This window comes from Cupressus sempervirens, chromosome 9 (genome assembly GCF_028749045.1).
Source record: "Cupressus sempervirens isolate cs-2001-9-10 chromosome 9, ASM2874904v1, whole genome shotgun sequence".
NCBI classification, from domain to species: domain Eukaryota; kingdom Viridiplantae; phylum Streptophyta; class Pinopsida; order Cupressales; family Cupressaceae; genus Cupressus; species Cupressus sempervirens.
The window spans coordinates 641,253,579-641,269,485 of record NC_143126.1 but is presented as its reverse complement, the minus strand read 5'-3'; the positions used below and the strand labels follow the sequence as shown (position 1 = coordinate 641,269,485).

Below are 15,907 nucleotides of genomic sequence, written 5' to 3'. Positions count from 1 at the left end.
TAATCTAAGAATTCAATATTTTGAATTCTCTAGGTATGTCTAGCTTGAATCCCTATCTCTTTCACACATTGTCCTTGTCAAATGTACTAAGCACAAATAGAATCGATAGATTATCTATGAATTTTTTCCTTGTTCTTTTAGAAAGAATTTAAATTTAAATTATATTTCCTCCTCTTGATGTGAAAATACTATTTCTATGCTTTGAGATGTTAGGTGCGGACCATCCAATTCATGACGTGTTAGTTATATGTTTCTTTCCTTTATACTTCATCCAACTAATCTTGGCTTAACCCTCCATTCATGACATCATTTCACTTAATCTTCATTATCTTTCTTGGAAACTTACTTTACGCCCATTCATACTTAGCATAATTTCATCTTGTTGGCAATATGGTCAAATAGATATCTTGAGAGTTGTCATTTACGGAAACATGTATTCAACATTTCATTCATACATTTAGAGTTAGAAAATTTTCTGTAAGTGTTAGACAATTTTTAGTAGTATCGAGACAGATGTGAAGAGTACAGATGAATCATTGAGAGCTAGCTTATGGACAATTGAGGGAATACCATGATCGTGTCGTGATGACCTTTGCCAGTACACAAATGTGTATGCATACTACACCACGAGATATGATTGAAATACTAGAATAGGCATTTGATAGAGAAAAATAGAACACAATAGAAAATTGAGTTGTATGATTTAAGGAATTATTTTGGTAACAAGATAATTACTAATTCATGACGAGATTACTTTATGGTTATTAATCCATAAGCTATTTTATATTAAGTCAAGCATGTGAAGACATGAAGGCCGATTGAGTAGAGATTTTCTAATAGGAAAGGTATAAGTAAAGATCTTATCTTGCAAAGATTAGTGTGCAATATATGTGACCTATGTGATATTTTTGATAGATGCGAAGTCAATGAGATGATATGAAAACTATGTGATGCAAGATTTAATGTATGATTAGAGAAAGTGTGAATTACAATAGTGATGAATTATTTTATGCATGTCTATTCTTGTAAAGAACTTCATTGTATAAATTCATGTTAGGGCTCTTCTTGCATACATTGTATTTGAGTTGCCAACTCCTTATAGGGTTAAAGAAACTCCTAACAGAGTTGATGCTTCTAAGAAGGCCTAGTTCTCTGACAAGGACTGCAGAAACTATAGTAACTTTATAGACTGCAAACAAGGTCAATATCCATACCAGGATTCTTTTGTTTAGTGGATCATCTAGTGGGTATCATCCCCATTGGAGGTTTCCCTTGGCCAGGGTTTCCCTAGTTAAAAAATAATGGTGTTATGAGTTCTCTATGTGTATGGCTATATTTATTGTTCAACATTGTTGGTTTACTTTCATATACAAGTAATAATGTAATTAACAATATTCAGTTGTGGGCAGAAGTTTGTAGAATACCAATTCACCCCCCCACCCACTATCATTATTATCTATTTCTAACAATTGGTATCAGAGCACAATTACTCTGAAGAATTTTAATAACTTGAGTAAGATCTTGATAGATATGGAATAGTTGAAGAATAATCTTGTAGAAGCTCTTAAACAAAATGACCTCTTATAGAAGAAGGAGATAACCTGAAAGATAGGTATGAAGATGAAAAGTCTACATTGTCAAACTAAAGGAAAAGATTGATGACCATAAATCTAGCAAGGAACAAATTGTGTAGACTAGTGACAATGATGAAGTAGGACATCTCAAGAAAGAAAACAAAATCTTGAAACATGAATTGAAAATCGTTGAACTTAAGTTTAGCCTTAAGAAAGATTGTAGTAAGAATGAACTTGAACTAAAAACTAAGAATGTAGACCTTAGATTCAAGTTGAGTTAAGTAACATTCAAATTAGATACTTGTTGGAATTATTTAGAATAACTGAGAGGGGGGGGTGTATTAGTTATCCAAGGTCTAGATGTACAAATAAAAATTTTCATAGCTTAGTGAACCCATATCCATAAAAGATATTCATGCATGCATCCACTAGATCATACAATCACTTAAACTTGTAGATTACTATCTTAGGTCAAAAAAACTTTGCAAAAATATAAACATGAAATATAACAGATTCAATAACACATTTGACATTAAGATTTTACATGAAAAACTCAATTTGGGAAAAGTCACCATTAACATGCTAATCATTCTCACTCTTCTGAAGTGATGCCCTGTGAAAGGTCAACCCTCTTAAAGGTTACAATACACACTATTAAATATGACATGGTTAGAGGATTTCAATCACCTTCTTAGGAGTGAGCCTTGTTAGAGGACTTTGGATCATTTACTTGGAGTATCACCTGGTCAAAGGATTTACAAATGATTGTCAGGTCACCCTTAATGCAAAGGATTTAACCTAGACTGGTATAATGATTAGAAAGTAACAGCAAGGCTTGAGCTAATAACCAATTACAACTCACTTTGTAGATTATAGATCTCTATTTTAGTCATCCATTCTGCTTGGCTTTCACACACTTCAACTCTAGTTGCTTGTTCACCCTTTAAGCATTCATACTTTTAAGCCTTCTTTCTTTACTTGCTAATAATAGTCTCTTCTGTTCGGTCATTGAATTAAGTAATAATTTAGACCTCTTATCTAACTTAGGTTCTCAAACATCACCAAACTTGCTTCTAACTAGCAATCACTATATATAGATAATTAAGATTTTTTTTGTTCAACCTCTATCATCCATTCTAGGGTTAGGAAAGATTAGGTAGGATTCAATGCATCTACCCATCTTTTCATTTGAGTCCCTTCTAGAAATTTCTTTTTCAATCCTCTTTGAATTCACCTCAAAATAGTTTACCATGAATTCTGTGCCATGAACTCATCATAGTTATCTTCCACACACTTCACAAAATTTAAGAAAATAAAATAGTCAACTTAGATTCATCAAATCTTTGATTTAACATGAATACTGGCACTTGAAATCAATATAATATCACTCAACTTCCAAACTATTCTTCCACTCATCATCCACTAGATAACTTGGAAAATACTCGAGTTTATTGGTGCTCGAAATCAACTAAAGTTTACTCATCTTAGACTGTATCACTTGACATACACTAAACTTTCACTTTTCTTGGCTTGCACTAACTTTGCTTGGCACCTATTGTCCATTCAATCAAGCTTGGCAGACTCAATTCTTCTTACTTGTTCTTCTAGACTTAGTCATTGCATCCAAACTTTGCACCTTTAAGTAGATAATCAATGCACTATAACATCAATTTCTTAACTAATCTTTGTACTCCTTTTTCTTACCATAACTCAACCTTTCCTCTAGGTGCTTTTGTTATCATATTTGATCAAAACATCCTCATCAATCAAACAAATGCTAGTACTCAAATCAACTAGGTAGTTGTCTTACAAAAAAGTAGAAGGTTTGACATCAGTGACAAAATAATGATTAAAACACATTCTCATATGTATGTCAATCTATTTTCAATAACTACTACAATGGTTAGAGAGTAACAATGATATGACTTGATTGCTAATGAAAACTTATCTTTGTTGATTTCAGATCTCAATTCTAGTGTTGGTACTTGATCCTTCTTGATCAGATATATCTTTGCATCTCCTCAAGGATATTCTTCTTATCCTTCCAATTCACTTCTTCTAAGCATCTTCTTATCTTCCACACATTCTTACTCATATTCAATCCTCAACTTGACCTTATACTTCTATCATATACATTATCAAGTTGTCTTGAATAAAACTTACAATAATTAATATTCATCTCTTCAGTTGGTTAGAACAAACAAAAGAATTCATTAAACTTAGTTTTCCATAACTCAATAATATCATTGTCTTAACTAATATTTGTACTCCTTTTTATTACCATAACTCAACCTTTCCTCCAAGTTCTTTTGTTATCTCATTTGATCAAAACCTCCTCATCAATCAAACAAATGATAGTACTCAAATCAATTTGGTAGTTGTATTACCAGCAAGTAGTAGATTTGACATCATTGCCAAAATAATGATTGAAACACATTCTCATACTTATGCCAATCTGTTTTCAAAAATCTCTCTCTTTGGTATTGATGGTAAACCAGTGTCGACAACAATACCAAAAATAAAATAATTCATTGTATTGAAATCTCTCCCTCTATCAACAACTTTCATCTTTTGTACAAGCTACAAAACTCTGTTCTGATCAACAAACAATCAACTCATCCTTATGACTCCCTCTTGATGATTCCCTCTTTCTAATAGTAGGTATCTTTGTACAATTTTTTTCTCATATCTCCCTTGACACTATCTACCTCTATCTCCCTTGACACTATCTCCCTCTTACTAGGTAGATGTATGTATTTTAGTCATTTCTCCCTCTATAATAATCACCAGGTACACTATCTCCTATCTAAGTAGATATTCCATGTTTCTTCGTTGTTCTCATTATGTTTGTGTTGGTGTAAATATGTATTTACTATTTACACTTACTTAGGTTCACTTAGGTTAATGCATTATTTTATTATTTTATTTTGTGAGACACTTAAGAGTTTGTGTACCCTTTTGAGTTGTCATATTGACAACACAAAAGTACGCAACTCTAATTCAGCACATGGTGTCTACAACACTAGAGTTTGCATCATTCACTGAGTTGTCATGTAGACAACACAGTTATTCGCACTCCTATTTTAGCACATATTGTCTACAACATTAATTTGTGATACACCTTTGTAGGCTTATCCTCTCATCATTGCACTTACTTTTGTTCTTAATGGAGGATAACCCATATCTGGTGGACATGTGCCTAGTTATATGAATTATCATGTAGTTAATTCTTAGGCATTCTAGATGCATCTTAGAGGCCTTTATATACAGGCAATCCTAGTGTACTTTCATGCACATTGAATCAAATACATATCGATATTCTGATCATACTCTAGCCTATAGTTGTACTTGTGTTTGAGTTCTTAGTTCTTGGTGAATTTTTCCCTAAGAAAAATTCTTACATGGTATCAGATCCTGGAGAATTTATCTTCACATAGTCATTCGAGACCATTATTGCTTCAGCACCTTGGCCCAAGTCTAGAGTACCGTAGAAATTGGGAGCATCTTGAGCTAGAAAAAACCTTGCCATTGTGTCTGAAACATCAATTCAGTGCAAATCGACTATAAATTTGGCTACCCTAGCCCATAGTCAATCACGAGGCAAATTTTTTTTTGCAAATTGGCACCTGGAGGTCCCCATTTGCAACATGGGTATGATCTATTAGATTTGTAATTTAATTTAATTTGGATCTACATTTTAAATTCTCTATATTTCCATTACAGTATTTTGGCTATTTTTGGACTTAAAAAAAAAAATTAGGCTAGGCTGCCTCGCAGAGAAATTTTTTTTGGTATAGGTACCAGGTAGTCATATCCTAACCCTACACCCTACACAAAGAATATTCTTTATTTTTCAGAGGGCATCACATTATAAGTCCGATCGGCCAACCCAACCTCCCAACAGCCAAGGCCACTGGTGGACGACTTAACACTATCTAGGCAACCTCTTTGTCACATAACATTTGTGGCATTCTCTATACACAAAGCAAAAAAGTCTAAATTCCCATCCATGTGGGATAATAATTTGAACTCTGGTGCTTTATTCCTCACCATGCCAGGAACCATAAACCCTAGACTTTGGCACTATTCACAAGATTTTAGTAGCATCTTCGATGATTCTTGGCCCACAAAATCATTTTGGCGACTGTGACTTTTCGGCTTGCAAGGCAGCATCTTCTCACACTTTCTGACACTAAATTTAAACTTCTAGCTATGACGAGCTTCCTGCTTATCACGAGAAACTTAAAAAACACGCAACATTACTGTAGTCACTCACATGGTTGAACACTCCGCAGCTCGCAAGAAGACACATGGAGTTCCTTGCATACCCCACATTGCCACGTCAGTGACAGCACATCCACCATCAATGCCAACCAAGAAACCATGTTAGCACTGAATCAACATCCACATTAGCGTTAATCAATAACATGCTAGCTCCAACTATTTTGTACCATGCCATGTGTTGACAATCGTACAGTCTAGTCACCATCTGCCTTGCCATGTCACCTAGGTAGCTTTTTTTTAGTGACGTTAGCCGAACATGAGGATAAATTTGACAACCTTTTGACTTTCAAAACTAGGCCTTTTATAATTGCTATGATGACCACTAACCATCAAATTTAAGCACATAATTTCCCTTCCAGACCCCTCCTCAGATTACTTTTTGATTTGGTGGCCTGACTTTGCAAGGCCATAACTTGGTCATACGAACTCCAATTTAGGTGCAATTTTTTTTGATGATGGGTAAAATTTCTTGAACTTTTCAGTGGTGCTGTTCTTTTCTAGTTTTGGTGCAAAGATTGTTCAAAAATTGTGTCTTTTGGTGACTATACCTTTTCAATCCTACATTTTGCAACTTCAAACACTCCGTACAAGCTATTTGTGAATCAAGCTTTAGGAATTATTAGTTGTGTATTAGGAATTATTAGGAGTTGTTGATTGTTAACTAATGCCAAAGGGGGAGATTGTTGACATATCAGTCAAATTTTTTATTAGTGACACACACACTTATTCAGATTTGATATAGCTATCAAGCTCATTGAACAATCTACAATGTTTTCCATGTAATTTAATAGCTACCGAGTTCTACAGTTGCTACCTAGTCTTTCAAACTAATCCTAGTGGTTACTGAGTAGATTCAATCAGTGTGAAGTTCAGCAATTCAAAGTGAGTATTTTAGTATTCAACAAGTTTATTAGTGGTTACCAAGCATTGCAGTCTCTACTAAGTTCGTAGTTCATGTGATGTGAAGCTAGTGTTAACCTAGCTACTTCTTGCTAACCAAGTGATTTAGTTTTTTTTGAGGTGCACAATATCTACCAAGTCACTAGTGCAAACCAAGTTCAAGACTAATTGAAAGTGATCAGTATGGACTGAGCTTCTACATCTACCAAGTGCATGACGATACCGAGTATTGATAGTAGATGCTAGGTATCAGAACCTCACTGAGTCAGTCTTTAGAACTCGAGTATCTTCATGTGGGTTGACTTTATAATATTTGTGTAAACTTGTGTCATGGCCAACTTTGTAATTTTGTAATTTGGATTGATATGTGTGTGTGTGTGTGTGTGTGTATAATGTGTTGTATCATATCCAATGTGTATGAATAAGAGTAAGAATGAAAAAAATGTGAATATGTGAGCATATTTATTGTAATATGGATGCAAAAAGTTCAAGTTATGAATGCAACAGATAAAGAATTATAAAGGCCATATCAGTATAAGTAGCAACAGAGACAAATCTATCATAGAAAGGTGATTAGTACACTAAGGAATCTCTATCAACGAACTTAGTTGTATGTCAGAGATCTACTGCTTCATACTAATAGGTGAACTAGTCAAAATCCTCTAACAAGGTAGACCTAATAGTCTTTTATGAATCTCTTTACTAAGTGCATACTTCATTGTGTGTTTGTAAATCCTCTCAGAAGTGATCAATGTAAGCCTTGACAGGCCAACTTTATACTACATTACTAAAGTTTGTGGGTATCAGTCCTATTTGCTCCTAATAGAGAAGATCATCAGAAGTGATCAATGTAAGCCTTAACAGGCCAACTTTATACTACAATACTAAAGTTTGTGGGTATCATCCCCACCCTAGTTTTACTTTCTATTTGGAAGTTTTTTGGGTCACCAAATCTTTGTGTTCAAGTGTTATGAATGCTTTCATGTATTTAGCTTCTCATGCATGTAATTAGATTAGATATGATGAACTAAGTGCTAATTGATTTATTGGATTAAGAATTGAAAATTAGTAAAGTTTTAGAAGTTATAGATTCACCACCCCTCCCCCCCCCCTCTCAGTAACTTAGCATAGTCTTGAATATTTTGAACATTGATGAGACTCCTGGAATGCACCACATGGAACTCCTCCCTCTGTATTGAAGGTCAAAACTTGTTGACTATGCTACTAGCCTAGAATTCGCTTCCCCACTTCATCTAAACTTTGAGCCTATTTATATTGCAAGTAAGTGCTACCTGTTAATCTTCTCAAGATCAATGGTGTATAGATGCAACCCCAAAAGTGACCCCATTGTATGATTCGACCAATGATATTGCTGGAAAGTTGTACTTGCTTTAACAATTCTGCAAAAGTTCTAACAAGCTTTGACATTCTCTAGCCTTTGCAGCACAGTAAATGAGTTATCGTCATGAAACACTACATGGCACAAAGGTGCTTTCCCACATTACATAAGCCTCGAGTAAATTCATCTTTTAGGCATGCACCCACCATTGATTTTTGAAAGATCAATGGTCGATAGGAACAAACCATCACAGTTAAGAAGTTTTGCCAAATGCTTAGGAAAATAACTTCTCGCACAAATTTATTAAAATATTACTTTCCAATATTTTAAGGGCCAGGGCACCAAAACAAGGGTTGATGAAATTTGAAAGATTTCATCTAAGGTTTTAATAAATTTCACAAATGCTAAACATTAAACTATGGTTTTTCAATATAAGGTGTAACAAAAAATAAAGGGTGAAAAACTAGGCCAATAGGTTCTTCTATACTCTAGTCCATGTATTCCTCTACAATCTCCCCTTCTTCCACATTCCTTCTTGTAATATAAATTTCACTTGCTAGATAGAGTTTTAACAAACTGCTCTCAAACTTATTCAATTTAAAAAAAAAATTCGTTCTCTAAAAATTTGAGCTCTCTTTGATGTAATTCTTCCCCCAAACTAAATGTTGCCTTGTAATAATGAGGAATATCATTTTTAGATTTGATGTTTTATGTATGTATGTAATAGAGTCTAAATCATAACCACTTCTCGATTTTGAATCATATAGTGATATATTCTAAATGTGACCAAGAAACTATGTAGGTTGCAATTTATATATTGATATATTGGTGACGATTTTAATAGTTTTAAGTTCTTGGATGTCTTATCTCAACTTAACTAATATTTTGACTTCATTGGATTCCCTAAAGCTAGATTTAATTCCTAAAAAATTCTCCTATTGAATTTCCTATTTGTTTTAGAAATTGGTTATGAAGCAATTCAACTAGGAAACTTTTTATAGCTATCCATTTTGGTAGAAATAAATGACTCACACTTTCTTCTGTAAAGTTAGATTCCCACTCTATGAAATTAAAACTATATCCTTTATAGAAACATAAAGAAAATTTAATTAATTCATTCGTAATTTCTTTGCTTTTGCATTATATATACACTAGACAATCAAATATGAAAGAGATACTTACTTGACTTCAACAAGTTGCACTTAGCCATTCTATCATTTTTGGTTCCTTTGTCCTAGGTGTTAGTGTAGTTTTTTATTTTTTCTATTTTGCTAGGTTTTCTCTGAACTTTTAATAATCTCTCTTAGGTTAACAAAGCATGTCTTATTAGGTGAATGGTTGTGAGGTGTCACCTTCCTACATGTGAGCATCCATTAGCTATCTTGGAAAGATACTTTGCTATCTTTAGTCCGATAGATGGTTGCTCCTCATTGGTTGGTGTTGCCACCTCCTCCCTCTTCCTAGCCTATATAAGCATGCTACCTAGCTTGTATTTGCATATCTTATTTTTGCATCCTCTTAATGCTATTTTGCTTCCAGCATTTGCATTACTCTCTTGGAGACTAACTCTATGATGCTATTTTGATTTTGTATCATTTGCATTCATAGTTTAGATATTTACTCTTTGCACTATTTTTTTGGGTTAAAACAATTTTTCTCTAGGGTTTCAATCTCAAACCTGACAACCAACTTGCATATTTGGAGTTTTCAATCAGTTTTGCAGGTTTCAGCATACCATTGATGGACTTAGGAAGCTGATCTAGCATTTGCATGTCATATTTTGGTGTTTGGGGTCATTTTTTGATTTTTGGAGCCATTTTTTACTATTAAAGGCGTCCAATTTACACTACAATAGCATCTTTTGTACATCAAAAAGAAAAACGCTTTCTGGGTTTTGTTTGTAGCCCTGAAAAACCATCTGGGTATCTTTTAGATTTTGCATGCAAGCTGTATATTTTGTAGAATTGAGCATGCAAAGCTACAGCCATACCCCTCTCCATTGGCAATCGCAGATTTGAATGCAGTTTTCAAATGTCTCATTCTTGCTCATACAGACTTCAATTTTGATGATTCTTGTTATGAACTTGGCTATTTTTTTGCGCTCTACCCACTAGTGGAGTTGTTTTTTGATTTTCATGCATGAATTCTTCAAAAATTGCAAATTCTCAGCCGTGACTGTGCACAGTTCTCGTTTTGGAAACTTCGGAGGATCATAACTTTCTCATACGACCTCGTATCGAGGCGATTCTTTTTTTGAAAGTGCATGATTTTTTGAGTAGATTGCAGTGGTGCTATTTGTTTCTTTGATTTTTGTGCCCATGTTTCACTTTTAGCATATGCTCTTCATGAGGAGGCCCTATCGGTTTTCTTTTGTAACTTGAGCATACGGACCCATTTTTTTGATCCAAAAAATGTGTCAAAAAGCTGGTTTTGAGATGGAGATGATGGTATAGGTTTTTTTGATTTTTTCTCCAATCTGGTTGCTTGTTTTGGCAGTTAAAGCTAAATGTTCTATTTTGCCTTTCGGGAGCCATATCTTGCTCATTCAGACTCTTTTCTGGGCTTGCCAGATATTGTTGGAAAGCTGGTTCTATGAGTTATTTAGTTGCAGAGGTATTTTATCCAGATTCTACTCCAAGTTCTTTCTCCTTCGAGTTTTGCACTTTTGCACTCTAGTGAATTACTTGGATTCTACAGGTCCTGGAACCTCTTCTTCTATTCTTTTGGCTCACTCTTCTTTCTAATTTTTGAGCATTGTATGCTTCTATTCTGTTGCATTCTTTTTTCTGTAAACACATTGAGATAAAGTGCCTGCTTTTGCATATTTGGGATCTTGTACACCTTGTGTTGGTTTGTACTCGCACTCAGTTATAAAGTGCCATGGGGGGTCATGATGTTTTTCCATTTTGTGCTCATCCACCTTTGTCAAGTGAATTTTTCTTCCACGACATTAGCCCATGCAGTGTGTCGGTGACACTGCCCTTTATCTTGTGCTTGTACTTCTATTGCACTATTGGTGTTCCTGATTCTTCTTCTTGCAGATTTTTTTGGCATTGTATTTTAGTGTTCCTGTCACCCCTCTCCCTATTTAGCATTATGGGGGGGGGGGGGGATTCACCTATTGGCTCTATTGCTTCCTTGGTTCGATTGAGTGATCTACGTATTCAGTTTTTGTTCCTATGTACTAGGCAGATGCAGTGGCTAGGCACCTATGCATTTCGGTGAGATGGTTCATCTACTATATAGACACTCACTGATTCCTACCTTTGGAGGTCACCTCTTCGATTGATCAGCTCTTCACACTTTGTCTTCTCTACTTGGTCATGCACTATTTCAGTGGGGGTTCCAACAGTTTCTTTTGACAGTGTTTGCAGCTTCATGCTTCGGAGATGCTTCATGCTCTTTTTTATTCCCTCTCTTTGGGACATTTCCTAGATTGGAGGCTTAGTTTCCTTCACCTAGTTCTTTTTCTTTTATTGGGTACCTGATCAGGCCTTGTTGTCGGGACCCATTTTTCTTCTTTCATAGCTTTGCTAGGTTAGCATCCACCTAAGCTTTGCTTATGGGGGGGTGTTAGTGTAGTTTTATATTTTTCCTATTTTGCTAGGTTTTTCCTACACTTTTAATAATCTCGCTTAGGTTAATAAAGCATGTCTTATTAGGTGAATGGTTGTGAGGTGTCACCTTCCTACATGTGAGCATCCATTAGCTATCTTGGGAAGATACTTTGCTATCTTTAGTCTGATAGATGGTTGCTCCTCATTGATTGGTGTTGCTACCTCCTCCCTCTTCCTAGCCTATATAAGCAGGCTACCTGGCTTGTATTTGCATCTCTTGTTTTTGCATCCTCTTAATGCTATTTTGCTTCCAAGCATTTGCATTACTCTCTTGGAGACTAACTCTATGATGCTATTTTGATTTTGTATCATTTGCATTCATAGTTTAGATATTTACTCTTTGCACTAGTTTTCTGGGTTATTAATCTTATTAGATTCTAACACTAGGGCCATTCCAATATGTGAAGAGGACAAATGATTTGCATTTAAGCAAAAAAATTCAGTATGGGTTTTGCTAATCATTATTATATTATCATTCGTACTTCGATTGTTGCTTGAAGTTATCTATGATTTCTTTCCATTGCTTATTATAGGCTGGTGTCTTTCTTTGTTTCCGTCCCTAATAGTCTATTATTTTTTTCATCATAATTTCTTCCGCTTTGTAATTTTAGCATTTTGATCTTCATCTCCCCCTTGATTTTTCCCTAATATTTTTTTTTTGGGTTATGTTTTTTGGTCTTTTGTTGTAACCCTTGATTGAAGATCATATTTTCTAGTGGTCCATTTAAAATAGGATCTTGATATAATGTTGTCATGCCCTAGCTTTGATGGGCCCTAAGATGGAAAAAAATTCAATTTAGGTTTTTTACCTAAAGGGATTGTATTAACCGTTGATACCTATTTTGGCTGGCTGGGAAGTGGATGAGTATTTGGTGCTTCATTTTGATAGATTGTTTTCCTCTTCCAATCTCTCCTACTTACTATGATTTTCTAATCATACTGAGCTATTAACATTCCTTTTTTTGGGGTTTTTATTAAGTTCTAGACAGTTTTTCCTATGATGGGAAAACTCCAGTTTTCCTTTCCATTGAGAACGATGGGTTTGATATGCAGCCACAGACGTAGAGAATCTCTTCCATTTATCCACTGATTATCCTTCACGTATCTGGTTGTGACAAAGACAAACACTTGATTTTATCACTTTGGCTCTAGGATGTTCTTTTGATCCCTATTTACACCTTTGGTTTTAATTTTAAGGTGTTTGGTAAGTGTTGTCGATGGCGTAGGATCCCTTGTTTTGATGTTTGCTTCATTTTTGTAACCTAACTTCTTCGGGGAAGAGCTAAAAACTTTAGACTTATTTGCACTCACTAGCAGCCTAATATTATTGTAATTTTTTGTTTTGTCAAAAAAGGAAGTTTGGATTTTTTTTTTTTTTTTTATGGAGGGTTTAGACCAGTCCAGCGAGGCATGAAGCCTACGAGCTACCAACCAATGAAGGCCACCACATGGACTTTTTAGAAACCCAATATGGACCCACTCATGCCTAAAACCTCTTTGGCTTATAGCCAAGGATTGAAGGGTATCCACGCCATCAAAATCACTCAGGGCACGATCTTGGCCTCATCCCTTATGATGTCAGAGCCTTGCACTTAGCAAGACTTGATCCTTGGTGGGTTCATTGTGAGCCATTCAACTTCACCAGTAGACCATTCGCTATAAAATTTTTTTTTCTTACATGCATAGCCATTTTTTAACTTTTTAAATCTAGAATGGTAGGATAGGAGTTGTGAATCTAGTCCTAAAAATTCTATATTTTTTTGGAGAGTGAGTTGGATGAAAAAAATTACAATAAGGTACACACCCCAATAGGATAGTGTTGTAGAGGTAATGAACATAACCAAAATATAAATTACAAGGACTATTATAAAGGAGAAAAATATATCTAAGGAGTTTTGGACATATTTAGTAGTTTGTGAAATATACATTTTGAAGAGAAATCCTTTAAACAATGTTTAAGACAAAGTTTCCTAAGAAGAATGGAATGATAAGAAACATCATGTAATTGTATTTTGTTTTTATGTGTTTCGTATTCTTTAATTTCATCTAAATGAAGAATAAAATTAGATGATAAACATGAGAAATGAATCTTTATCAGTTATAATGGGAAATCAAAAGCTTACAAATTGTATCACCTTATTTCAAATATAGTGATTGAAAAAGAAAAATGGGATGGAAATGTTGATATTATTCTCAAGAATAGAAAATTGATACCTAATAGTAAAGAACAAAAAGAAGAAAAAGATCATCAATTATGTCAAGTAGGACTACGTGCTCTTCCAGAAAAAGTGTGTAAAGTGAATCACCAAGTCATACAAAGAGTGGTATTTGAAACGTAAGTGATGATTCAAATCGTTCACTTGTCTATAGAAAAATAAGTAAAGGAGAATTTTACAAGAGAATTATGATTCAAAAGAGAAGAAAATTTTGGTTCATACTAAAAAATTCATTAATCTACCATGATTCTTTATATTTTGATGAAGTTAATGTTGAACATTAGCTCAAAGTTATAAAAATTTCACAATAATATTGAATATACTATAATGAAACATTTGGTCTAGGTGCTAGACCTTATGTTATTGATGTTATTTTATCTATATATGTAGAAAATAAAAATATTTTTTAGATAGATATAAAATAAATCTTATTAAATGATTATCTTGAATAAGAAATTTATATCAGGAATACTTATTTATTTATTTATTGGTGAGAGGCCGATTCCAAGATTAATTATTGTATCATGATTAATTATTATTATTTATTTATTTAACATGAGTAGATTTGAACCCAAGACCTCTATGATAAGAGGCTTACAATGTACCATTGTGTTGTAGGCTCTTGCCTTATGTTAGAAATAGAATTGGTAATGTAGTATTTGAGCATTAATGTAAAGTGTGCAAATAGAAAAAAAATATTATATAGTTTAGTCAAGTTAATTCACCTTTTTAAGTGATCAATTGAATAAAGTATTAGTAAACTCACATTATAATTTGTTTAAAAAAAAACAATTTGTATTGTTCTCTAGTATGGTGATGATTTAATTTTTATGTGTGATTTATCCATAGACGCGCTCAATACGAAAATGATGGTGAAATTTAAACTCACTAATTTTGTCTTGATGAGATAATCTTAGATAATTTGTTCTAACAAACTTTCCTTAGAGTGTTTTGAATGTTAAGACTAGTAGCTTACATTGTAAGATCTATTAGAAATTTATATTAAAATTTCTCTCCATGTTTTTCTAATTCTGTGGTGGACTTCCAAGTTCTTTTACACCTATAACACTATAACTATTTCAAATTTGATATTTAAATGAAATCCTTGACATATAGAAATATAATGTCCCATATTTAAATAAGTTAAAATTTGCATCAATTTATTTTATCATTTTTACTATATTTGTCTTTGTTTTTTTATTTCTCTCTCTACATAATTGTAGGCATTTTCTAAATTATTGTATGAGGTATTGACAAATACAACATTAACAATAACACAAATGATTGGCCCTATGGAGAAGATAGCCTTCAATCAAGTTCCTGTGAAGAACATGTTTTTCTCAGTGTCTGGTTTTCCTCAGGTAAGCTATTTAACAACTAGAAGAAAATATTACTCTATTTCTATAAAATTTTTTTTAATATAAAATAATCTCCCACTTTTTCTCTTTGTTCCTTTCCAAATAGAGTTGCATGAGAGTAGGAATATGTATCTATCATAATATTTTGATCTATAATTATAGATTTCAAAGAGTAATATTATGGTGTGTTGGTTTTCATACAGACACTTATTTTGACACTGGTGAGCTACATGGGAAAATTAAGGTTGGATGTGATTGGTGTGAAAGGTTACATAGATTGTGATATGTTGGCGAAGTATTTTGAACATTGCTTTGAGGAGATCAAGGAGGCCTCAAATTCATTATAGGATATCTATGGACTTATCTTACATTTGAAATATTCTATTCTATTATTTTATTTTATTGTATACATATATATTGTTAGATAATGGGTTGAAGCCTTAATTAATTTGTATTAATTGTTGAAATTAGTTATTAGTATATGTTAAGCTCAAATAAATGTGAACCTAAGACCTCTCTTATAAGAGGCTCACAAATTACCATTGTGATATAGCCTCTTGCCTTTTATTCTATATATTTTAAATTTATATAATAAATAATTTTAAAAGAAAATTCAATC

General features: G+C 33.5%; 1 protein-coding gene across 1 annotated transcript in view; it reads left to right on the top strand.

Moving 5' to 3' along the window:
* The window catches only part of LOC149540367 (wax ester synthase/diacylglycerol acyltransferase 11-like), a 35,441-nt gene extending 19,806 nt beyond the window's left edge, over window positions 1-15,635 (top strand). Inside the window, exons 6-7 of the mRNA XM_089799571.1 lie at window positions 15,154-15,291; window positions 15,492-15,635. Coding sequence (XP_089655697.1) covers window positions 15,154-15,291; window positions 15,492-15,635 — 282 coding nt within the window. The remainder of the gene's footprint in view (window positions 1-15,153; window positions 15,292-15,491) is intronic.
* The last annotated feature ends 272 nt before the right edge of the window (window positions 15,636-15,907 follow it).